The 27,216-nt window shown below is 48.1% G+C and overlaps 1 protein-coding gene across 1 annotated transcript in view; it reads left to right on the plus strand.

The window, feature by feature from the left end:
• The window catches only part of LOC147725643 (plasma kallikrein-like), a 147,076-nt gene extending 139,091 nt beyond the window's left edge, over window positions 1–7,985 (plus strand). The window contains exons 6-7 of the mRNA XM_086964473.1: window positions 2,834–2,999; window positions 7,871–7,985. Of these exons, the coding sequence (XP_086820599.1) occupies window positions 2,834–2,999; window positions 7,871–7,985 (281 nt within the window). The remainder of the gene's footprint in view (window positions 1–2,833; window positions 3,000–7,870) is intronic.
• The last annotated feature ends 19,231 nt before the right edge of the window (window positions 7,986–27,216 follow it).

Consider the following 27,216-nt stretch of genomic DNA (forward strand, 5'->3'; position numbering starts at 1 on the left):
CTCGGACAGTCCGGTTTTCAGAGGATTGTCTCGGTGTCACAAACGGAGGAGGAGGAGGAAGAGGAGGAGGGTAAAAGCGGAGTAGGGAGGAAGAGGAGGTGGAGGGAGGAAGAGGAGGGAGGAAGAGGAGGGGGGAGTGGAGGAAGGGGAGGGAGAGGAGGAGGGCGGAAGAGGAGGGAGGAAGAGGAGGAGGAGGGAGAAATAGGAGGAGGGAGGAAGAGGAGGAGTAGGGAGGAGGAGGAGTGGGTACAGGAAGGAGGAGGAGGAGGGAGACGGAGGAGGGAGGAGGAGGGACGAAGAGGATGACGAGGGAGGAAGAGGAGGAGGGGAATAGGAAGAGGAGGAGGGAGGAGGAGGAAGGAAAGGGAGGAGGGAATAAGAGGAAGAGAAGGGGAAGAGGAGGAGGAAGAGGAAGAGGAGGAGGAGGAGGATGGAGGGGTGTTCTTCGGCAGAGAGCTGCTTGTGATCCAGGAGAGATGAAGATGTACTGCTGGGACAGGACACAATGGTCAGCTACATTCAGGGGAGGAAGGAAGTTTAAAGCCTTATTGTCCTTCTCTGCAGGGCAATAATAGCTTTTACCTGCCCTCCTCCCATTATGAGCCCTAGCCTGCAGCTGGTGTCCATACTTGAAGGAAGGGTTATTATCACAGTTATTGACCATAGGAACGGGCAGTAATGCCAAGTATTGCAGCCTTGTGCTGAGTGAGTGCTTCCCCCCTCCAGATGGATCTGCAGCTGTTCAAGATAAAATACAGTTCTCTATCCTGTTTTGAATTTGTCAAATAACCTTACATAAAAATGCGTGTTAGTGATACACATCCTAACAGCTGCCTAAATATGCTTTTCCATAATGCGGACTGTACCATCTCTGTGGTCAGCCGCCCTGTGCAGCTGTGAGCTGATTAGAGCTGATTAGTTGATCCCTTCTCACGACGGGTGGACTTCTGTAATTGGCCCCACTGTTAGTTTTATAACAATGGGGTAACCCAAAAAGCCTCCGGACCCAGGTAAATTATAGTACAAAAAACAATGGTCGCAGGGGTGCACAATTTAAAATATAGAATACAACATCACCATGTAATCAAATCTTACAATCAGTTACATTTATTTATTTATTTATTTATTTATTTATTTAACAGACTTGTAAAGCACATGGCTGCCCATGAGCGTCCCAGCGCTAATGATAGATCAGAGAAGATTGAGAAGAGAAATGGGTTTTAAGGGAACAACCAAGTCTTAAGTGCCTTGCGGAAAGGAAGAAGGTTAGGCTGGGCTCGGATAACTGGGGGGAGAGCATTCCACAGCTTGGAGGCATTGTACAAAAACAGTCGGCCTCCAGAGCGGGCTTTCCTAACTCTGGGCACTGCTGCCAAGTTTGAGATGAGGATCGAAGGGTTCTGGTGGTTTGTGAGGAGCAATAAGGTCTTTCAAGATGGATGGTGCTTTTTTGTGTAGAATTTTATGGGTGGTGCAGAGGGCTTTAAAATGCACCCTCTCTTGGATAGGCAGCCAATGCAGTGATTTTAGGGCTGGTTTAGCCGAACAACGGCTATGTGTCCCTGTGAGAAGACGGGCAGCTGTATTTTGCACCGTCTGAAGTTTAGCCAGCACCTTGTTTGGGGCCCCTAGATACAGGGCATTACCGTAGTCCAATCGGGCATCACTAGGCCTTGAATCAGTAATTTTTGGATTTTGCAGGGAGAAAAGGGAGGATACATACTGATTATTTACTGAAACAGCATAAGTAGTCTGTATATTTTTATATACAATTCAGGTGCTCCATACGGAGGTGAGAAGAAGCAGCTCAAAAAGGAAGGTGTGCACTTGTGAGGGATGTAGGAAAGGAAGATCATGTGCAAGTAATTTACATCAGAGGACTGACAGAAACCTATCCAGCCACATGAAGGCAAAATTTACATATGGACATAGCAACATTGTGACCTAGATAATTCATTTCTGTTGTCTGTACTCGGCCGCTCAGGAGCGATCGTCAATGTTTCGACCCCCTAACTTGTGTATGTAGATTAATCCTTACATTGAGGTCTTCATCAGGACAGGGCGGAAGGAGACACCATTCAAGACCATCTTGTAAATTGAGGGAGTGAATTTCAAAATGATATGGCTCTTATGTTCCTGTCAAAGAGGCGAGAAGCAAGAACAAGACATTAAAAAAACAATTAGTTATTGTGGCAAACAAAGTTAGCATGTCCCATGCCTTAGCATTTTTAGAATGTTTGGAGCATCATGGGTTGTATCGCTCATAAACCTGAGAAATCAGGAAGACCATTAAGAATCCTCGTAACCAGAATTATAGGATCAAAAGTGGTGGTTTGTACCATCCTCCTTGGGCAGGGTTACTTGCACCAGCAGTTATCCCGGTTCAGGATATGGTGTTAACATGAAATCCAGGGCCATATGATCAAGAAAGGGTGATACATTATCGCCGCTTTTATCGGCAGGAAACTGCTGCTAAAGCGGCGATAATGGGCTTGATATAGGCCCTTGTGAATTCCCATAGAAGCTGAGGTTAACACCAGAACCTGGGCTTCTATGGGAAGTCACAAGGCCATAATATCAAGCCATTATCGCCGCTTTAGCGGCAGTTTCCTGCCGATAAAAACGGCGATATTGCCCTTTCTTGATAATATGGCCCCAGGTACCCCGTAATCCGTGTTTTATTAGTCTGAAATCTTGTAACATCATTACGGTGATAGACTCAATCAAACCTGGCCGTGCTGTCCGAGCGCCTCCAGACACTCTTTGCTGAAGCAGACATTGTTGTCTTTGTTGGCACAGTTCCAGTGACGTCTCCCACTGTGTCCTTCCGCAGGTGACAAGGACTGCGCGGACTTCCTCCTGCCGGACTTTGATTTCCCGGGAGGGGACATTGATTACATATTGGCATCCGATGCCTGCCATTGCCAGAGGATCTGTACCCAGCACCCTCGGTGCCAGTTCTTCACTTACTCCACCGAGCAGAGCCCAAGCCACAGGAGGTAAGGTCACCACGCTTCCTGTGTGATGTTTATGCACTCTATACCTGGTTTCTGACACTTGTGTTTACCTTGAGCCCTTGGGAAGGGTAACTCAGTGGGCGGATCATAGAAACAGAACCAAAAGTAACTACAGTCTCAGAAGATCTTTACGTCTGACTCAACTTCGTGGTTATAGCGTTGACTGGGACTTGAGTGTTCTCAGAGGCATGAGAAGTCTCAGAGCGAAGACTAATGGGCATATTTATCAAATAATCAGGCAGCGCCACCTTGCTGCATGATTGGGAAAGGGTCATATTTAACATGCTTGTCAATTCCCAGTACTGCCGCACAATGTGCTGCCATGCGCCAATGCAGATGTGCTTGCGCCGTGGTGCAAGGGTGCCTACGTTGTAACCAGAATGAGTTTTGTGCAGGAAGGGGCACCTTCCTCAACAAAAACAACCCACTGAGGCATTTTCTCTTTCTGCGCTGCATAATGCAATGCAGAGGTTTGTGCTGTGTTACATTACTCTAGATTTATCAAGTCATGGGATGGCAACGCACAGCGGCATTATGCGGCTTGATAAATCTAACTGAAGAGTTGTGTCGCTCTCGCATCCCACTGCGTGGCACAAGGGCGACACAACACTATGATAAATATGCCCCACAGAGACAACCACTGACAGTCTATGGAGAACCGAGAACAGAGTAATTTTGTGATTATTCATCACCACTCCCAAAAGTGGTGTGTTGGCATCAAATGGGTACATTTACCTGTGGTACATGAAGAGGCAGCAGTGAGTGGGCTGTAAAGTTAGCAAAGTGTGTGCTAAACCCCCGTGCTTATGGAGTGTATGGCAAGGCATTAATCCACCTTAAAAAATCACTAGAAAACTCAACTTAAGGAACCCTGCTTCACACTAGAACCATGAACCGTAAGACTTTCTGCTTGTTGATAATGCGTCACATCAGTATGAATAGTGCACTGTTTTTTTAGGCCAAACTTAGCAGCAGCGCACATGCGCTACTCGCTCTGCGAGACTGCTGTAGTAGAGTATGGGATAGAAGCTACACCCACTCTCCTGCCATATTTTTCATTGGCTTGTGTCATTGTCTTTCATAATTGCTGCCTTCAATTTTGTTAATAGGCTTGTTAGTCCCTCCTTCGGACTGCCTTGTCTTCATTTGTACCCTCCCATGGCGACTGACCCCTTTACTTCAGTTGTTACACAGGGTCCTGTTATTTAGTCTGTAAGCACTGTTTACTTTATTGAGTTTCTCTTACTGCAGGCTGGACATGCGTTGCTTCAGCTGAAACCGCTTGTGTTATTTCAAGCAGCACCGCCGCCCGCGTAAGATGGGCACCTGCTTTCAATCACTTTAAACCAGCATTATCTCATATCTATTTCAAGCCCCCAAGTAAAATGGATTTAGCAAATAAAGTCATGTGAATTTCAGGTAGCACATAATCCTGTGCTGATGGGCTGAAGCTGACAACAGCATATCTGTGTTACAGGTCATCTATTCTAAAGCTACCTGACAGGTTCTTTTCAAAAGCCTGTCACCACCATTACCACCACCACCAGTACCACCACCAATACCACCACAATCAACACCACCATAACCAATACCACCACCACCACCACCAATACAACCACCACCATTACCACCAATACCACCACCATACCACTAATACCAGCACCCACTGCACCATTACCATTACCACCACCATTACCACCACCACCAATACCACCACCACCATCACCACCAATACCACCACAATCAACACCACCACCCCCATCAATACCACCACCACCACTACCACCAATACCACCACCACTGCCAATACTACAACCAATACCACCACCTTAACACCAATACCACCACCAACACCACCATTACCACCACAACCAATACCACCACCAATGCCACCACAATCAACACCACCACCTCCATCAATACCACCACCAATACCACCACCACAGCCAATACCACCACCACCATTACCACCAATACCACCACAATACCACCAATACCACCACCAACACCACCATTACCACCACCATCACCATTACCACCACCACCAATACCACCACTACCACCACCACCAATAACCCCCACCACCCATACCACCACAAACACTGCCACAAGCACCACCACCACCAATACCCCCACCACCACAGCCAATCCCACCACCACCAATATCACCACCATACCACCAATACCACCACCAACACCACCATTACCACCACCACCACCATTACCACCACCACGACCAACACCACCACCACCAATACCACCACAATCAACACCACCACCTCCATCAATACCACCCCCACCAATATTACCACCACCAATACCACCACCACTGCCAATACTACCACCACAACCAATACCACCACCTTACCACCACGAAAACCACCATTACAACCACCACCACCACCATTACCACCACCACCAACAATACCACCACCAATACCAACCACAATCGACACCACCACCTCCATCAATACCACCACCAGTGCCAATACCACCACCTCTACCAATGCCACCACCATACCTTCAATACCACCACCAACGCCACCATTACCACCACCATCACCATTACCACCACCACCACCAACCATACCCCACCACCAATCCCACCACAAATACTGCTACAACCACTACCAATACCACCACCACCAACAATACCACCATCACCACCATCAATGCCACCACCTCCACCACCATCAATACCACCACCAGCACCACGATTACCACCACCACCAATACCACCACCACCACCAATACCACCACAACCAACACCACCACCTCCATCAATACCACCACCACCAATATCCCTACCACCAATACCACCACCACTGCCAATACTACCACCACCACCAATACCACTACCTTACCACCACCAACACCACCATTACCCCCACCACTGTTACTACCACCACCAACACCACCACAAATACCACCACTAATACCACCACAATGAACACCACCACTTCCATCGATACCACCACCACCAATACCACCACCACTGCCAATACCACCACCACTACCAATACCGCCACCATACCTCCAATACCACCACCAACACCACCATTACCACCACTATCACCATCACCACCACCACCAATACCCCCACCAATACCACCACAAATACTACCACAACCACCACCACCACCAATACCACCATCAATGCCACCACCTCCACCACCATCAACACCACCCCCAGCACCTACACCACCAATACCACTACCACCACCACCACCAATACCACCACCACAATATCACCACCAATACCACTACCGCCATAAATACCACCACCTCCAACACAACCGATACCACCAACACCAATACAACCACAACCAATACCACCACCACTGTTACCACCAACACCACCAATGCCACCACCACCAATACCAATACCACTGATAATTCCTATACCACTGCCAATACCACTAATACCACCACCACCAATCCCACCACCACCACCACCAATACCTATACCACTACCACCACCACCACCACCACCACCACCAATACCACCACTACCACCACCAGCACCACCAATACCACCACCACCAATACCACTACCACCACCAGCACCACCAATACCACCAACACCACCACCACCAATACCACCACAACCACTACTACCACACGGGGTGACGCTTAACGTGTGAAGTGGAATGTTGGTGAGCATCTGATGGTATAAGATAAGACTATCAGGAGACTTTGCACTTGAATCAATGTCTTGCCTCCCTGAGGGAGACAAGAAAGTTTGGGAGAAGAAGAGAGTGTTTGTGCAGCATATGTGTGCAACTTCACAATCATTGAGATGTTGCATTTTTGTTTTAAGAAATTACACTTTTGATACCAAGTGATTAGCAAGTTGGTTACTAAGCCAAGAGAGAAGGGGTGCAGAAGCACAGGATGTGGTCCTGTGCCCGGCAAATTGGAACTTTATGGCATTGATTGCAGACTGGTCTCTCTAAGGGTATCCTACACACCACAGCAAGCCACACCAAGGCCCTGAAGAAATATGATCACGTTACCCCCACACTGATGGAACTCTACTGACTCTCCGTGCCAGCTGCCACCATCTTTAAAACCGCAGCATCATCTGTAATTCCATCATGAGCAGAGCCACCACCGATCTGGCTGCCAGGCTCACCACATCCAGCGATTCTCTTCACATCTGCAGCAAGGACTTCATCAGACTGGAGGTGAAGAAGTACAAAAAAGAAGGAAACAAACCTTCTCCATTTATTCACCAAGAGTTGGGATGAACATCAATTGTAGCCATCAGAACCGCCACACACCACCTCCAATATCAAAAAGAGCTGAAGAACCATCTCTTCAAAGAACACCGCAGCGCAATGAAGTAACAGTCCACAACCACTCTCAGAAGTCTTTGTTTTTGATCCTGTACAGAGCTCCTCTGCCTTTCTACTTGGTTTGCACTGTACATATACCACATAAGGACATGCATACAAAGGGGGAAATGCTGAGAAAAGATGCAGGAGCAGGCAGGGTTAAAAACTGGGCTGTTAAGGGGTTCCTAAGAAGGGGCATTAGCAGCCTTACTCTTCTTCTGTGGGCTCTGTGGTGGTGGCTTACTAGCCTTGGCTTGACAATAATCACCTTGTATTGGTCATTCATAGAGCATCACCAGCTCAGTATCCTAGGTCATCTCAGGGGAGAGTGACTGGTTGACCACCAACCAAAAAGTCTCAGTTCTGAGTTAGACCAAGGTCTAACTCACATGTTACTGCCAGCGGCAAACAGATTCAGTAAAACCTTTGCTGCTCTTTCTTTTCACCATATTGATTTGACCCAGAAGAGGTATGCTACTTATTAATGCTTGGTTTGCTAATCTTGTGTCTCACCAGGTTTTCTTGTAACTTGAAGAGATCTGAGACAAAGATCCCCGTAACCATCACTCCGCTACTGAACGCTGTGTCCGGATTTTCCTTAACAAGCACTGGTGTACAAAAAGGTGAGTAGATGATGCGGTACTGTGTGTGTTTTATTATTATGCAAGTTGAATCTTGGCATATCCTGTTGCTAGCTCACCACACTTTGCATAATATCTGGTTTTATCTTACCCCAACCATGTATCTCTCCTTTGCAAGACTTGGTTTGAACTCAAATGTCTTGCAACAATTGTGAAAACGGATGTGTGTTATACATGCATGCGCTCCACCAACAACATTTGGAAAGGGGCGACCACTCGGTCCCCCCGAACGTATGGTTCGGCGCCCCGATCCTCCCGGGAAACCATTTTGGGCGGGGGGCGTGTCTCAGCTGGTATGCCCGAAGCGGCGTAGCCGGGGCGCGCCTTTTCCCGCCCAGGAGGGGTTGTCCTAGACACCTACACTGATGACCACGCCCAGTAGGCGTACCGGAGGAGGGTACACGCCCTCCCGCAGAAGAATAAATAGAGCGGGAATCCGAAGAAGCGTCCTCTTGTTCCTGTGCTCTGAAGGCTGCACCCACTCGTTGCTCGTGAGCCCTCGACGGAACAAGCAGCAATTTTGAGAACTTTTAATTCTTGTGTTTTTCTTTCAGTTACTCGAAGGCGAAGAATCCAGGACCTTGTTGATCGTCTAGGAGCGGATAATCGAAACCATGGCTGGCAAGAAAGCAGGAAAGGGTTCCGAGACGGATAAGGTGCTACGCTTGTTGGTGAACCGGATGGCTTGCATGGAGCGGAAACTCGGTCAAGTCCCATCGATCGGTCGAGGTTTGGCGGAGGTCAAACAACAACTGGCTGCGCTGAGCAATCCGGGTAACCCTAAGAAGGTAATAGGCCCGGCCTTGCCGGGAATTGTCCCCGAGGGTAGAGGGAAGCGGGTCAAGAAGAGGGCGGCTTCAGGGGAGGTTCCGGTCCCAGAGTTACCCCCGGCCACCCCTGTCACGCCGGCAGACAACCCGGTACCAATCCCGGACGCGGGTCAACCGATCCCGGTAGTGATTACCCCTGCTAACGATGAAGATATGCCTCCTGAATTGGCCACCCAGTTGGCCGCATGGCTCAATAGCAAGGCAGGGGGTGTCAAGGCGCCCGGAGACACGGCCGAAGAGGCCAAGCTACTAATCCAGCAGTTGCGGCAGTCGCGAGATGCCGCAAAGGCGAATCTTCCTCTTGTTTCCCCACAGGTGACACCGGTAGGACCTGCAGTTGGTCTCGAGAAAACGGCGGGAACAACGACCGAACCGGGTAAGCTCGCTTTGCCAGTGGCGGGGGAGGGCTCATTACCCTCAAGGCGGGGGAGGGTGGCACAGCACATCCCTATGGCCACAAAAGAGTTAATATGGGGAGACAAATATGTCAATATGTTTTCATTATTAACTGACCATCACGAGATGGAATATGCTAAAACCCAGAAAGATTTGTGGCACCCGAGCGTGTGGCGCGCAAATATGGCGGAATTCAGGGTAGATGAAACGATAACGAATTGGGCGAAGGCCTTTGCAATATTTACTGCAGTTATGGGGGAACGTAAACCCGAGGTGTTAACTGAACTGTCTTCCTATCAAACTCGTATTATGGATTTTTATGCAATGTATGAGGGAGAGGAATGGAAAGGATATGACATGAAATTCCGAAAAGCGAAAGAATATGATGCCTCTCTGACATGGGACTGCCTCGACTCGGTCTCATGGCATAAGCAGCTCCTGCCGGGGGCGGCAGGTACATCCTCGCCGGGCGGGAGTGGGTCGGGGGCCTTCCGCCAAAAGCCCGTGGTGCCCTTTCAAGCAGGCGCCGGTATCGATCACCAGCCGAAGACCTGCGGGAATGGCGGCAAGCGGGGGGTCTGTTGGGGCTTCAATCGAGGCAACTGTAACAGACCGCAAGGAACATGTAGGTTCAAGCATGTGTGTGCGGGCTGTGGGAATTCCTCACACCCGGAGAGTTCATGTAAATCAAAAAATAACGGGGTGGGAGGAAAGGGAGGGTCCAAGCAGGAGTAAGGTAGAACGTTGTGACCAACTGCATACACCCGTTGATCTCATGGCTATGAATCCTTGGTTAAACAAATACCCTGATCATGTCTCCGCTGGGGTGTTGAGGAAGGGATTCTTGCACGGCTTCCACATCCCGGCGGGGGATTTTCGAGGGAACTCTTTTTGTAAAAACCAGTTATCGGCGCAACATAATCCAAGTGTGGTAGAGAGAAAAATTGCAAAGGAAGTCAGCTTAGGGCGAGTAGCAGGGCCTTTTCATCGCCCACCGGTGGCAGATTTCATCTGTTCCCCGTTAGGGGTTGTCCCGAAGAAAGACCAAGGGGAGTTTAGACTTATTCATAACCTGTCTGCTCCGAGGGGTTCCTCGGTGAACGAGGCCATTGACCCAGAAGTCTGTTCGGTGCGGTACGCATCGTTCGATGAGGCCGTGGCCATGCTGAATCGCCTGGGCCCCGGGGCGCTGATGGCGAAATCAGATATCGAGTCGGCGTTCCGGTTGCTCCCGGTACACCCGCAGGATCAGCGTTTGCTGGGTTTTGCATTCCAAGGGAGTTATTACATGGATAAATGCATGCCTATGGGTTGCTCCATTTCTTGTGCCTATTTCGAAATGTTCAGTTGTTTTTTAGAGTGGGCATTTACCGAGGCCACAGGGCATAGGCATGTTATGCATTATCTCGATGACTTCCTGTTTTTGGGAGCAGCCGGCGATACGAAATGTGCGCAGGCGCTGCACGACTTCTGCATCCTCATGAGGGAGTTTGGAGTCCCATTGGCTCCAGGTAAGACGGTTGGACCATCTACTTCACTGGAGTTTCTGGGAATTGAGCTCGATTCTGTGGAGGGATGTTTCCGTTTGCCGTTTGGAAAGGTGGCCAAATTTAGGGCTTCCTTGAAGCTATGCCTTGGTAAGGAGAAAGTGACCCTGCACCAGTTGCAGCAAACAGTGGGTCAGCTTAACTTTGCCTTGAGAGTGATACCAATGGCCCGCCCCTTCTCACGCTCTATTGCACAAGCTATGGTTGGTCTCAAAGAAGGACACCACCGTACGAGACTGTCTGCAGAGGTTCGTCAGGATATGCGCATTTGGTTGGCATTTCTGGCGGACTTCAACGGTCGAGTAGTGTGGAACAAGCCGCCAGCGTCTTCAGATGAGCTAGGTCTGTGGACTGACTCGGCGGGGAGCGTGGGATTTGGCGCCATTTTTGGTAACCGATGGTCGGCGCAAACATGGCCGGCATGGTGGCACTCCAGCCGTCTCACAAGTAACATTGGGTTCCTGGAGCTGTTCCCCATTTTGGTTGCTCTGATGGCATGGCCAGACGATTTCAGAGACCGCTCAGTGGTGTTTTGGTCTGATAATATGACTGTTGTCGAATTCATTAACCAACAGGCAGCACGCTGCAAATGGATCTTGAGATTGTTGAAAGAGGTTGTGCTGCTTTGCATGAGACTGAATGTACAATTCAGGGCGAAACATGTGCCAGGTGTGCTGAATCATGCGGCTGATGCACTCTCTCGTTCACATATGCAGGCGTTCAGGGGTTATCTACCTACAGCGGACCTAGTGGCGGCACCATTCCCAGAAGCACTTTGGCTAATCGGTGCCCCGGATTACAAGACCTCGTGGCAGCAAGCTTAGCCCCCAGGACAAGGAAGGCATACGAAGGAGCGTTTCGTTCCTATTGCACATTTTTGGGTCCGGCAGGGAATCAGAGCTGGGGTCAGGAGGAATTCTTCCTGGGGTTCCTGGTAGCACTGCACAGGGAAGGCCGATCAGCGGCAACGGCCAATAGGCATAGGGCGGCCATTTCATTCATGGCGCAGGTGCATGGTATAAAAGACCCAACGGGTTCCTTTTTGGTGAAAAAAGCCCTTCGCGGCTGGCAGCGCCTCGAGGGTCGCAAGCAAGATGAAAGGCGCCCGATTGGCTTACACAGGTTGTCCTTACTCATAGCGAAACTAGACGAGACATGCTCCTCCCAATTCGAAGCAGTTCTGTTCCGGGCAGCTTTCGCATTAGCGTTCCACGGGGCTATGCGGGTGAGCGAACTGGTCGCAAGGAATAAGAAAGACGTGGAGGGAGGCTTGTGCAGGGATCACGTCCAAATTAGGGGTGATTCGATGGTGGTCACGATAGCCAGGTCCAAGACCGACCAAGGGGCTATGGGAAATAGTGTTGTTGTGCAGCGCGCGCGAGGGTCCACCACGTGCCCGATAATGTGTATAGAGGAATACTTGGCACTGAGGGCGGTTACATGGGGGGGAGTTTGCTGAGGCACAAGGATGGCACCCCACTGACGAGGTTTCAGTTCCAGAGGGTGCTAGCACTGACAATCGCTGCGGCGGGCATGGACCCGTGCGATTTTGGGACCCACTCCTTCAGGATAGGGGCTGCTACTGAGGCTACAGCCAGGGGCCAGAGTGCGGACGAAGTGAAACAGTTGGGGCGATGGTCCTCGAATTGCTTCAAAAGGTATGTGCGATTGCACATGTTGTAAAGTCAATTGACATGCACTCACGCTTCTTGTCTTTTGTTTGAATTACAGTTTTGCGAGCCTGTCACGCGGGGCGGAATTTGCAGTCGACCCAGTACCAGGAGACCAGCGGTCATGGATCACAGTCTAGAGTGAGAGTGGTATGGGTCGTGGGCCACTCATACGTGAGACGCGCCGGGGACGTATTCAAAGCAGGTGACGCGACTCGCGCAGCTAGCGAATACGGGTACAGAGTGGCCTTCCATGGGAAGGGCGGGCTCTGTTTTGACCAATTCGAGTCATTTGTTGAGGGTCTCTTAAGGCGGCAAAGGTCACCGCCATCTGTAGTCATAGTACACCTGGGGGGCAATGACTTGGTGACACTGGGTAGACGAGTGTTGTTTGAACAAGTTTTGTCTGCTGTTAGCTGGTTGGCGAAAAGAATCCAGGGGTGCACGATTGCCTGGTCCCACATGATTCCCAGGAAGGTATGGCGGGGGGGCCTTTTGGTGTCAGCACTGAACCATTCGGTGAAGAGGGTAAACAATAACATTGGTAGATTGTTTCGTTCTGCGCAGTTGCATAGCATTCCTCATGGGTGTATTTGGGGTGATCACATGTAGCTGAATGATGGGGTTCACCTGTCCCGGGAGGGGAATGATTTACTCATAGGAGACTTCATAGCATGGCTAAAGGGTTTGAGGAAGCATGACCTTTAGGAGGAGTTTGGGGGGGCCGGATAGTCGGTCAACTATCCGGCCTGTGGCGGTAAGGTCATGATCGGTGAGCAGTAATTTCAAGGTCCCTAGAGGGGGGCGCCAACCAGAATGGATTGGAGCGCCCGGGGGGAGGCGGCCATTGGCCCCTCCCACGGGGAGGCGGCACCCACTAAGGATGGGCCGCCTAAGGGGAGACGGCCATAGGCTCCTCCCAGGAGAGGAGGCGGCTATACTCCCCTCCTACTTATTTCCCGGGGGCCGGATATCCGCGACGGCGGATAGAGAGTGTGGGGATGGGGGGAGTCCACGCTGTCCTTCCTACAGATACCTCACACGGGAACTCGGACGACCTTTAAGATGGCGTCGAGTGGAAAGGGGGGCCCCCACCACGACAAGGGAAATTACAGTTGGCAATGAGGGTAGAGTCCTCTGCGCATGCGCCACTCACACCGTGAGGGCGAGAGTTTTGGTAGTAGGGATCTGACACCGGTTAAGAGCTTGCCGTTGGCCCTTAATGCTAGGATGTACAATTTTAATTTAGAATGTATGCATTTGCAGGATGTTAGACTCAGCTAGAAAACCTTTGTATTAGAGATCTGTTAAGGTTAGCCAAAGAACATGTCTTCATCGAAATGTATAAATGTAAAATTGTACATAATTAGGAAACTTTTATTTAATGTTTTAAATTTTGTTTCATATTTTAATAAATACGGCCGGGAGGGTGACTCCCTCCCGCCTTCCAAAAGTTCCAGCCTGCGTCCGACTTCCCATCCTTGGGGATTGTGTTGGGAGGGGGTGACGGGCATCCCGGCCATATGGAAAGGGGCGACCACTCGGTCCCCCCGAACGTATGGTTGGGTGCCCCGATCCTCCCGGGAAACCATTTTGGGCGGGGGGCGTGTCTCGGCTGGTATGCCCGAAGCGGCGTAGCCGGGGCGCGCCTTTTCCCGCCCAGGAGGGGTTGTCCTAGATACCTATACTGATGACCACCCCCAGTAGGCGTACCGGAGGAGGGTACACGCCCTCCCGCAGAAGAATAAATAGAGTGGGAATCCGAAGAAGCGTCCTCTTGTTCCTGTGCTCTGAAGGCTGCACCCACTCGTTGCTCGTGAGCCCTCGACGGAACAAGCAGCAATTTTGACCCACCCACCAGCCCCATATGGCAATGTTTGTTTTAAATAAAGTTTTGCTGAGTAGGCCTTTTTTCCTTTGTAGAAAAGTAAAGGAATGTTTAAGATAAGGATGTGACTTCGGCCTGTAGGATAATGTTTTTCTTGGTAGGAGTGAGCAGTAGATAACACATCGAGGAAATGTCAGAATTTTTTCCTTCTTTAGTAGGTAAACAACTGTCGTATTTATTTTGGTCGGGCGGTAAGGTCATGATCGGTGAGCAGTAATTTCAAGGTACCTAGAGGGGGGCGCCACCCAGAATGGATGGGAGCGCCCGGGGGGAGGCGGCCATTGGCCCTTCCCACGGGGAGGCGGCACCCACTAAGGATGGGTCGCCTAAGGGGAGACGGCCATAGGCCCCTCCCAGGGGAGGAGGCGGCTATATGCCCCTCCTACTAATTTCCCGGGGGCCGGATATCCGCGACGGCGGATAGAGAGTGTGGGGATGGGGGGGGAGTCCACGCTGTCCTTCCTACAGATACCTCACACGGGAACTCGGACGACCTTTAAGATGGCGTCGAGTGGAAAGGGGGCCCCCACCACGACAAGGGAAATTACAGTTGGCAATGAGGGTACAGTCCTCTGCGCATGCGCCACTCACACCATGAGGGCGAGAGTTTTGGTAGTAGGGATCTGACACCGGTTAAGACCTTGCCGTTGGCCCTTAATGCTAGGATGTACAATTTTAATTTAGAATGTATGCATTTGCAGGATGTTAGACTCGGCTAGGAAACCTTTGTATTAGAGATCTGTTAAGGTTAGCCAAAGAACATGTCTTCATCGAAATGTATAAATGTAAAATTGTACATGATTAGGAAACTTTTATTTAATGTTTTAAATTTTGTTTCATATTTTAATAAATACGGCCAGGAGGGTGACTCCCTCCCGCCTTCCAAAAGTTCAAGCCTGCGTCCGACTTCCCATCCTTGGGGATTGTGTTGGGAGGGGGTGACGGGCATCAAGGCCATATATCATGAGACCTTCGCAAACGGTATGCTCATCACTGGCCGGCGCTATCTTGGGGGCTTTTTGTACACAAATGTGAAGCTCATATGGGGCTGATGCGATGGCGGACAGACTTCATGTTATGAAGTTAGCAGGCTAGTGGTTGTGGGTGGAGCCCAGGGGGGAACAGGAAGAGGAGGAGACGGACACAGGAAGGGGCAGTTAGAGCAGGGACAGGGGACATGCTGGTCGCAGAATAATAAAGCTCCAGTGTAATGCCAACAAGTGAGTCTGTGGTTATTTGTAGCAGGATGCTACAACTGGCGACGAGGGTGGGATGTCACTGACTGCAGCCCACAAGATCGTGTAAAGACACCCTGTCCCCTGCAGCGTCGAGGGAAGAGCTCCGCTGCTGAGTTGAAGCTGAGGCCTGATGAGTGAGGTCGAGAGCAACAGACCGCGACCCTAGAGAAGCTGGGAACCCCGAGGAAATCCCGACCTGCGAGCGCTGAAACGCTCGGTCGAAGAAACCCTTGAGCGCCGAAAGCGCGAGTCCCGCCGGGGGTGTGTCGCCCAGCAGCTGTGAAGAAACAGGAGTCGGAAGCCCACTCCGACCCTGTTTAGTGTCCCACAGTGAGTAAAGAGGCGCCCTGGTGGAGAGGACGCTGCCCCGAGAATCTGCTGCCAAGCGCGGCCAATCGCGCCAGAACCGGAGCCTGTGCCGTTGGAAGTGCCTACCTCACGCCTGATGCGTGGGTTTTGGCACGCGGTTGGCGGAGAAAAGCGAGAAACTGAGAGTAAGGTGGGAGCCCACCCCAGCCTTACCTGGTCGCGGCAACCGATGAAGAGAGGAAGACCCTGAAGTGTGCTACCTCCGAGAACTGCCAACCGGTGAGTCCAGAGTGGACGAGTGATCGAGTGAGCAGTGAGAGAAAGCCTCGTGTGCCTGCAGTGACGGCGGCCATTTTGAAGGCAGGCACGTTTCAAGACAGACCCCTTGACTGTTACACGGCAGCCATTTTGAAGTCAGGCAATGGACAAAGAAACAAGCATTGGCACCAGAAATTAAACAAGCATTGGCAATTAAACAAGCATTGGCAAATAAACAAGCATTGACAAATAAACAAGCATTGGCAAACAAACAAGCATTGGCAAGTAAACAAGCATTGACAAATAAACAAGCATTGGCAAGTAAACAAGCATTGGCAAAAGAAACAAGCATTGGCAAAAGAAACAAGCTTTGGTGAGACCAAGTGAAAGTGATAAAGACGCAAACAAGCACTGCACTCAACGTCTAAGCAAGCATCGCGTAGAGGCAAATAGGAAGCGGGTGACACCTACTGCAAAATGGTGTCCGACGAAGAAGATAATCCACCTCAACCGAATGACGCCAGTCCCAAGGCTGCGGTTGGGTCGCACCTGTGAGCACCTGAGCCTCTCAAAGTGACCACTGGGTGAAGCATGGGTCCCAGGTGGCAAGAATGGTTGGAAGAGTTTGAAGATTACATCGAAGGATCGGATGTGATTGTGGACAAAAAGAAGTTGATTGCCCTGCGCAACCTGGCGGGGCGAGAGATAGTTAAAATAATCAAGGACCTTCCTGCTGCTGAGGCGGATTCTTATGACAAAGTGCGTGATGCCTTAAATAAAAGATTTCTTCACAAAAAGAATGTAGACTACGAACGTCTCACGCTCCACTCGGCTCGTCAAGGGAAGGATGAACCTATGAGTGCCTTCATGATGCGCCTGCGGAGACTAGCCAAACATTGTGAATTTGATAATTTCTCAACTGATACTGCAATTAAGTCACAAATAATAGATGGATGTTACTCCGACCAACTTAGGAGGCGACTATTGAGAAAAGTACATGAACTAGATGACATAGAGGAGATGACACGAGTCTATAATCAGGCAGAGGAGTATGCAGCTGATATTGAAACAGGACACAAAGGAAGTCATGAACAAGTGCGACGTGTGCACGCCAAAAGTGACAGTCGAAGGTGTTCGAGAGACAGACAATGGAGGTCACGCACGTCCTCTCGTCAAGAACAATCAAAATATCAGCGGCGAGAGCCGTGGAAGAAAGAGAGAAAACCTGAAAGAGTGAGGAAATACTACCGATGTGGGTATGATTACCCCCATGTGGACAGCTGCCCTGCCATGGGTCAGAGATGTCGGAAGTGCGGTCGAACCAACCACTTTGAAGTGATGTGTGGGGATTACAACAAGGAGAAACGAAGTGGTGCCACAAGGACATCCCAGCCCGACACAAGAAGCAGTGCCCCAAGAATGTCCCGGTCCGACACCCGAAGACACCATGCGCGAGCTGTCCAAGACCAGACTGAGCAGTCCTCTGGGTCGTCACACTCTAGCCGAGAGTCACATCGGTCCAGGTGGGAGCGGAGGTCACCGTCCAAGGAATCCAGACCGTCATCCCGAGACTCAGCATACACCAACGAATACTTGAACCTAGCGGCCGATCCGGACCAGCTCAAGAAATGTCCTCGGCTGGATATCAAAGTTGCCAATCATGACACAAAATTCGTGTTAGACTCCGGCGCATCCCTAAACTACATTCCGGTCACCGAATACGAAAGAATGAGTCCACAGCCTCCTCTGACGTTCGCACCTGTTAGAGTCTTCACGTGGATGGCTAAGAAGCCACTTCCCTGCCTTGGGAAGTTCTCGACGACCCTTAAACATGACAACACAACCATATCAGCAGTCATTCACGTCATCAAAGGCCCAGAAGCAGACTGTCTACTGAGCTTACCGACAGCTGAACGTCTTCACCTAGTGGATATCCTTTTCAAGGTCAGCGACAACCAAGATGTGACCCGCCAGTTTCCCAGACTGTTTCAAGGATTAGGCAAATTGAAAGACTGTCAAGTGCGATTGCACATTAATGAACAGGTCAGACCCATCGCTCAACACCCTCGACGGGTACCATTCCATCTACAGACCGCTGTTGAGGAGGAGCTCCAGGACCTGCTAGCTGCAGATATCATCGAGCGCACTGATGGCCCAACACCGTGGGTATCGCCAGTAGTTATTGTCCCGAAGAAGGGCACGGCCAACAAAGTCAGACTCTGTGTGGACATGTGCCTGCCCAACACTGCAATCGAAAGAGAAAGACACCTGGGACCGCATCTGAGCGATATGATCGCATCTCTCAATGGGGCCACAGTGTTTTCCAAGTTGGATTTAAATAAAGGATACCACCAGCTGGAACTGGAAGTAGGGTCAAGATACATCACCACCTTTGCAACCCACCTGGGGTTGTTCAGATATAAAAGACTGAGCTTTGGAGTTTCCTCAGCGGCCGAAATATTTCAAGAAGCAATTCGGCAAGTCATTCAAAACATTTCCAACACGCTCAACTATAGCGATGACATCCTTGTCTATGGTTCTGATATACGAGAGCACGATATCGCACTCAATCGTGTCTGCCATGCCTTATTGGAGGCAAACCTGACTCTAAACAAAGAGAAGTGCGAATTCCACCAGGCCACACTGAAGTTCTTTGGCCATATCGTCTCTGGCTCTGGCATGAAGCCTGATCCTGATAAAATCGTGACTCTAAACAACACCAAGAGTCCCCAGGATGTCAGTGAGCTCAGGTCGTTCCTCGGAATGGCCAGTTACTGCGCTCGATATATCAGGGACTACGCAACAATCAGTCATCCCCTCCGCATCTTGACCAAACAAGGTCAACCATTCGAATGGACTCCCCAATGCGAGCAATCATTCAAGAAGATCAAGAGAGCGGTGGAATCTGCGGATCACCTGTCATATTTTAACCCAAAGCGAAAGACTGAGATAACTGTGGATGCCAGCCCCGTTGGGCTTGGAGCCATCCTAGCACAGTATGAGAATGACACAGATCAACGCCGTATCATTGCATTTGCGAGTCGTAGTCTGACTGACCTGGAACGGGCCTACTCGCAGCCCGAGAAAGAGAGCCTTGCCGTAGTATGGGCATGTGAACATTTTCATGTTTTCATATACGGTAAACACTTCACACTAATCACAGACCATCAAGCTCTCGTCACCCTTTATGGAAACCCACGATCTAAGATGCCCCCGAGGATCGAAAGGTGGGGCCTACTGTTACAGGAATATACATTCACCATAATCCACAAACCTGGGAAGTCCGAAAACCCTGCGGACTACATGTCCCGGCACCCACTTGCATCGTCAGCCTCTAATCCTTCCATTGCGGAAGAGTACATACATTTTGTGACTGACCAAGCCCTACCTCCAGCTATCCCCATGAATACCATTCGAGAGAGTACGGCCCAAGACATCATCCTGCAGAAAGTCCTTCGCAGGGTTCGAAACAATCGGTGGAGACACGACCCTCAGGATGAAGACACCGATCCCATCGTTAAACGTGAAATGCAAGCCTTCCGGCATGTATGTGGTGAACTGTCGGCCACCACTGACGGCATACTACTGCGAGACCAGAGGATCGTGATCCCCACTCAACTGAGACAAGGAGTGGTTGCTCTTGCACATGAAGGGCATCGGGGGATTGTGTCAACCAAACGCGCGCTAAGGGAACGGGTCTGGTTTCCGTATCTCGATCAATTGGTGGAAGACACCTTGAAGGACTGTCACCTCTGTCAGCTCACCGGCAAGAGTGATCCTCCAGCACCATTGCACATGACCACCCTGCCACTTGGAGTGTGGCAAGAGATCGCCATTGATTTCTATGGACCCCTGTCATCGGGCAAATATGTGCTCGCCATCATTGATGAGCATTCTCGATATCCCATTGCATACTTCGTACCGTCTACAAATGCCTCTAGTACTCTCAAAGTACTTGACGAAGTCTTTGCAACATGGGGAGTTCCCATCGACAGTGAAAACAGACAATGGGCCCCTTTTCAATGGGCAAGAATTTGCAGCGTTTGCGAAACACCTAGATTTTCATCATCGTAGGATTACACCCCTCTGGCCACAGGCAAACGGGACAATCGAAAGATTCATGGCCACGCTCAAAAAGACCTTTCAACATGCTACCGCGGAAGGAAGAGATTTACAAGTGGCACTCAATGAGGTCCTCCGAGCCTACCGCACGACTCCTCACGCAACGACTGGACAGTGCCCAGCGACACTCATGCTGGGACGCCCTATGAGGAATCGCATTCCAACGTGGGATGGGGCCTTGAGAGCATCATCATCCGCACAAGATCATCAAGAAATGGTGGCAACCGACAAGCGCATTAAAGATAAAATGAAGTCATATGCAGATCACCGGAGAAGAGCGAGGCCACTATCACTACATGAAGGGGGCAATGTTCTCGTCAAGCAAGAGCAACAGGGAAAGACCGACTGCCTGTTCAAGGATGAACCGTTGCTAATCACAAAGAGGAAAGGAACTATGCTGACAGCGGAATCCGAGCAGCGGCGAGTCACGAGAAATATCTCGCACTTTACGAAATTGTCACGAGACACCACCAGAACCATGACGAGTGAAATGGACACTATCAGTTCGGAAGAACCACATTCAGTTGGTCGTGAGAACACTGATCCGATCAATGAGACACTGAGTAATACTAGTCCGAGAGCCAGGTCGCCACGACCTCATCGCGACACACGTCCACCCAGAAGACTTATTGAAGAGATGGACTGAGAAGTCAGTATGCTTGTTTGTTTTGTTACAAAAGGGGGAGATGTTATGAAGTTAGCAGGCTAGTGGTTGTGGGTGGAGCCCAGGGGGGAACAGGAAGAGGAGGAGACGGACACAGGAAGGGGCAGTTAGAGCAGGGACAGGAGACATGCTGGTCGCAGAATAATAAAGCTCCAGTGTAATGCCAACAAGTGAGTCTGTGGTTATTTGTAGCAGGATGCTACACTTCAGTCCGCCATTGTACCGAGAAGTGAGACTGCCCGCCTACAAGGCGGCGGTCCCGCGGGGCTGACGACCACCACGGCGGTCGCACTTCCCATATTTTACGTTGCTGTGGGTGCTGCTGGTAGCAGCATCCGCTGCAATGTAAAAACGGCACATTTCACATTTCCGTGCACTACGTGGCAGGCACCATGCGGTGTCTAGCACATGGTGCATGGAGATGTTGGGAGGCACCATAGGTGCCCCCACCCCCAAATGAAAGGGCCGGGTCAAGGGGGGGCCACTACGGGTAGGCACAGCTCTTATTTCAGGGATTGGGAGGCCTCTGTAGCAACGGCGGGTTCAAGGAGCCCGCTGGGTGCGTGGCAGTCGAAGTTTCTAACTGCAACGGTACCGCCCGCCATTATATTGTGGCAGGCGGAAAATGGCCTCACTATGGCGGTGAACCCACCACCAACAGACTGTCAGTGGTAGGTTCACCTCCATCGTAATCAGCCCCCATATGTTTACTACGTTTTTTTCACAAGCGAAAGAAGATCATTTACACCAGTGAGCAGTTGGTGAAAATAGGGACCTCCTGATGAAAGGGTTATTAATTCCTGATTTTCACATTGTTCACTCTCTGAATATATTGCATAGAAAATCTGTAGTTCTTACAACATCTACGCTAAAAATATGAGGAAAAATAATGCGCCTGCGCTAAGCCCAGGTATTGTACGAATAAGTGCACCTGTTATGATGCGACGAGATGGTAGGCAGTCAGAATGTTGTCTACAGAAATATCAACCTGCATGCGCATCTATTCCAAAATATCGACTTACCCTATGTTGTCACTTTAAGCCTCCATAGGGAAGCACAACTTTAAGCGAGATGAAAAAAGTGGATGGGGGCTTTCAAAAAGGGGTGTGGCCTAGGAAGCATAACTAAGAATTAAGGGTGTGTTTTAACTATTTGAGGTAACACTATGAGATTTCAATATCATGCCACCCAAACAGTATTTTATTGCCTCTCTGTCAGGTTTCTGTTATTGCATCCATACAGAAAACACAGTAATGTATACACACCTAAAACAAGCAAACAATAATTAACTTTGTCAATCATTGTTAGCAGTATCAGATACATGAGTAACAATAATTGTGTTGTTAATAGGAAGAATGGAACATTTTTAAATTCTGAAATAATTAGACTGTCAATGTAATTGTACCAAGGTCTGTGGAAGGGGTATTCGTCTTCAGAGAGTCTCAATTACGAATGTTCTCTCCTTCAGACCACATTCTTCTTCAGTCTCTTGGTTACACATCCCCTTTTCCTCCAGATGTATTTCTGAAACCCTCCATCTGCCTATCTCACACCTCATCTAATTCATCTGCAGCACCCTCTTCTCACTCTACTTGTGATAAAGATGATTGCACACTAGGATCTGTAATCCAATGAAGTAGTGTATTTAAGATTTGGCTGTACATGGGAAACGCCCCTGCCACCCCCACTACAGGAGACCATATAAATAAATAAATCACATTCTTACAGCAAACTAACTTCTACATTCTAATACCTCAAGAAACGTTCTGCACACTAAGCATTGGCATAATACAATATATCAAGATATTACACATCTTCACCCTTTTGAAAATTCTTTCTTTTTTTTAGAACAGTAAGTTGGCATAATATAACCCTAAACACACAAACAGTATAAAAATGACAGCAATTATACAATGAGAATAATATATAATTTCTTATTGAAAAGTTAAAATATAATTAATGTGCTCATATATAATCCTTCATGAAACTAGGAGGAATCTCGACGCGTATGCTAGTCTGGGTTCACTGCTACTACACCCATCAGTGTAAACACTTCTTTATCCTGCTGTGTTTGAAGGAAAGACCACAATTGTGTTTAACTTCCAAATGCGGTCGTCATTAAGCTGAATAGAATTTTGAACAAGTTTCACAACCCAGAAGGGCGAGGAACATCTTAACGCTCCATTTTCCTTTGGAACTTTGACCTTCACGATGTCTCCAACTTTTACCTCAGTATGACTAACCACCTTACGTACATCAAAGTTTTGTTTTCTCTTCCAAAAACTCACTTGCTGAGTTCTTTTCCATTCATCTTTGTCAGATGACATGCCTGTGGATTTGCCACACATCATTCACAAGGGTTTCACCATAGTGTTAGTTATCCTGCATCTAAACAACTCAAAGGGTACTCTACCTGTAACTGAATGAGGTGTTAACCAGTACACCTCTTGCAAATAGGTCTTATTTCCAATCCTTATTTTGTGTTTTAGAAATTTGAATAGACTCCTTTAACACTCTATTGAATCGCTCTACCATCCGATTAGTCTTGGGATGATAGAGAGAGTACTTTTTGTGTTTAATCCCTCTTAAGAGTATGAATACTTTCACTTTTTTAGACACTAACTGGTCACTCTTGTCCGTTAATATACAACCTGGAAGTCGTTCTCTGCAGAAAATGTACTTGAGAAAGGCAATTACCATACCAGTCTCTATGCTTTGAGTGATGCATACTTTTGGCCACTGTGAGAAAATATCAACCAATACAAATACATATGACTGACCAACCTTACCAATGACTGGATGTCCAAAGCCAATTCAAGCAAACTCTTTCTGGGATGTTTCTCACCATCATCGGGCGTACTCTTGTTTTACAGGTCTTGTCACTAGAACAGCACTCCGTCCACTCCTTGACATGCCTCTCAACTTGTCTGTCCATTCCCGGCCACCAGAAGTGAAAACTAATCTTCTCTTTATTCTTAGAAATTCCTAAGTGTTCTTGGTGACCCAACCGTATGAGCTTCTCTCTGATTTTACTAGTAGAAATCAAGCTTGTACCCCTCCATAGCATTCCATTGCTTTCAGCCAGCTAATCGTACACTTTCCAAAACATCAAACCACTTTCGCTCACACCCTTTTAAGAGCTCCTTCCTTTTCTGTCCAAATTGAGCTAATGAACGAGGTTCCTGGGTAGATTACAGGAGTGTAGGGATGAACTCCATCACCACTATAGCGTTGTTATCGTTGAGAGGGAGACGCGCTTGGAACACCCACGAAAGAATGAAGGCAGTTTTGTTCTACAGCAGTTTCTGCATTTGTACTGCAGTGATGAAGGCAGCGCGCAGGAGAGTTCACTTGGCAGAGCAAGAGGCTTCACAAGACTTAATGCACTAGAGGCAAATTGAAGAGGCCTCATGCTGTAGAGTATGTAGGAAGCTGAAGGTATGTGCAATACTCAAAGAATGCTGCCACTCAATCGAGGAGACTGACATGCAGAAACCAAACAGTTGACACATCCAACAGCACAAAAAATAAAAAATAAAACAGTATCTTTTGTATAAGTAATGCTAGGTGTTGAGATGTTTCCTGTATTTTGTAAATGTTTCCTGTATCTTGGAAGACTTCCCCTTAATATGTGCCTCTTTCCAAACTGGACGCTTGACTGTGCCAAGATGAGATTTAAAATTGTAGCCTATGTGAAAAAGATGATTGCACACTAGGAGATTGATTTAGGATTAGGCTGTACATGGTAAATTTCCCAGCCAACTTCAACTACAGGAGACAAACTAGTGTAAATTGCATTCTTAGAGCAATCAGGCTGTACATGGTAAATGTCCCAGCCAACCTCAACTACAAGAGACAAACTAGTGTAAATTGCATTCTTAGAGGAATCTTAATTCTACACTCTAAATCCACAAGAAACATTCTGTACACTAAACATTGGCACTCCTTTAAGCACTGCAATTTCTTTAACTTTCACCTTGTCAACGTTGACAAGTATGTATCTACTTCACACACATTTTGACAGAATTACATTTACAAGTGGCACAGCAGACCATTGCTCTGTGATCTCTGCAGTGACGAATGAGCATGTGTTCTGAACCCCATTATAAACTTCTGACAGGCACCTTCAACCTCAACTCTAGAGGTATCAATCATGGCCTGTTATTAACACCCTCATCAACCTGATATTACAGAGATACCTCGAGGCTTAAGAGAAAAATGTTGCATGGAAGCAACCTATAGAAGCACGCAATCTTGGGAGAAGCAAATACTCCCAGTGTTGTCTTAAGAATTTTTTGAGCTCCAGGCAAAAGATATTTTGGAGGCTTCTGTTCAGAACAACTTTAAATTGTGGTACCAATTTTCTGCTAATTCAAGCTTGTTAAATGGCAACAAAGTTTAAAACTATGGGGGCATTAAAAACATTTGCAACATGGTTTGGATTGATTACGCTAAATTGAGTCCTTGCCTTTCCTACTAAATTCAGCACAGATGGTCTTTTATTTACCTGCTGAAAGTGGTTGAAGGGAGTAAACAATTCAAGATTATACTTACAATGTAGTCATTCTTACTAGACCACAGACTCTGAATTTCTGTTTATGGATTTTATTTTAAGGCCAAAAAATAATTGAATATAAACACACCTTACAATCAGAGAATATATACGTTCATGAAAATCAATACAGAGCCGAGTCTACGAATATAATTCATTCGGCATAAAAGGCATAATGTGATGAGCTCCAAAATCAAATGGCAACCCAGAATTGAAGCCGAGTCCAAATCCTTTTTCATGAGGAGGGAAAATGAAGTTATCTTTCCCTACACTGCTCTCACTGAGTGTCTTGCTTATTTCCCTTATATCATACCCCAAAGGTGTCAGCACGTGTTGACTTCCTAAGAAGTACTCACATTAAATGGGTCTAATAGCTTAAGGCTATGGAGCTCGCTCATAGATGCTCCTTCTCCTCTGTAAAATGCAAGAAGTCTCTTTACTCAGTCCCTGCGCATCACACAAAAAGACAAAGTTCAGCCCTCCCCAAATGCATCACATGATGAACTGCTTCACTTGTAATATTTTTCCAGTAGATTTACATAGAAGCTTTAATTAAGTTATTCTTGTCTTCCAGTGGCCCTGGGTTTCAGATAGGCCAGGTACGGAAGGCATCCTCCCTTCTCACCTTTCAGTCTTGTTCAAAGACTTTCCGGGTATCTCCTTAAATCTAAGAATAAGGAGGACGAATTCCTGCACCTGCAGAAGGATGAGAACATGCTGTCTTCGCACACAAAAAGGATTCATTTAATTATTTCTTGAGCAACCAAGTATTTGAAACCAACAACAACCTGCAGTTCTGGGCCTACAGTGCAGGCAACTTAAACGACACACAGTTACATTTATATGGGTATAATATAATATTATTCTGCACATTATGCATATAGGAATTATAAGAGTCCCTAATACATGTACAATCCTGCTTGAATGTGTACACTACATTTCAATACTTATATAGCGTGAAAACACTGCAAACAATAAAAATATAAGTGAGTGCGTTTAAACCATGAGTGTAATGCACCAATACAATTTAGAGTGCTATGAGCGCTCTTTCACCATTATAAGCATGACAATGCTTACTGTTCGAACTGATAATAAGTTAAAGCCAATAAAAAGTATTTATGAAAAAAAGAATACCTGCCAGGGCCTAAAAAATCCTTATGATGCCCCTAGGCAAAGTGAGAAATCGTTATAGGAGGAGTTAGGCAGAGAAGAGAGAGTTTTCCATACAGAAACAGAACCACAACTTGATTGGGGGGGGTGATCCTTGGAAGGTGGGGGCACTGAGCAATTGTCCCATGGCCTACAATGTCACTGAACACTCCTAGGGAACGCAAGTAAAACATGTGAAAACAGATTTGCTGACAAAGTTTACCTTAATATTTTTTACATTCATCATTCAGAAATTTATCAGCGTTTGCCTTTAAAGTTAAGGACACCCTACAGGGACCTGTTTACTGTTGTTTGTAAAATCATGCACCTACGCTGCGCGGATTCATGTGGTGTTTAGCCATGTAGCTGAAGAGTGTATCCTCGTCCTCGACCAGGAAACATGAACCCCTTGTGAGGCACATCTATGATCCGCACTAAAAACAACTCACAGTAAGCGAAGTGCATTGGAAATTGTTATACATTGTGAAACAACATGGACTCCTGAGTCATTCAGTTATGCACTTTTTCAAGCTGGGATAGTGCACTTTTTAAATGCCTGTTAAATGCACTCTTAACTAAGCGCCAGGGTCTATATGTA

Source organism: Lissotriton vulgaris, chromosome 3_2 (genome assembly GCF_964263255.1).
Source record: "Lissotriton vulgaris chromosome 3_2, aLisVul1.2, whole genome shotgun sequence".
NCBI classification, from domain to species: domain Eukaryota; kingdom Metazoa; phylum Chordata; class Amphibia; order Caudata; family Salamandridae; genus Lissotriton; species Lissotriton vulgaris.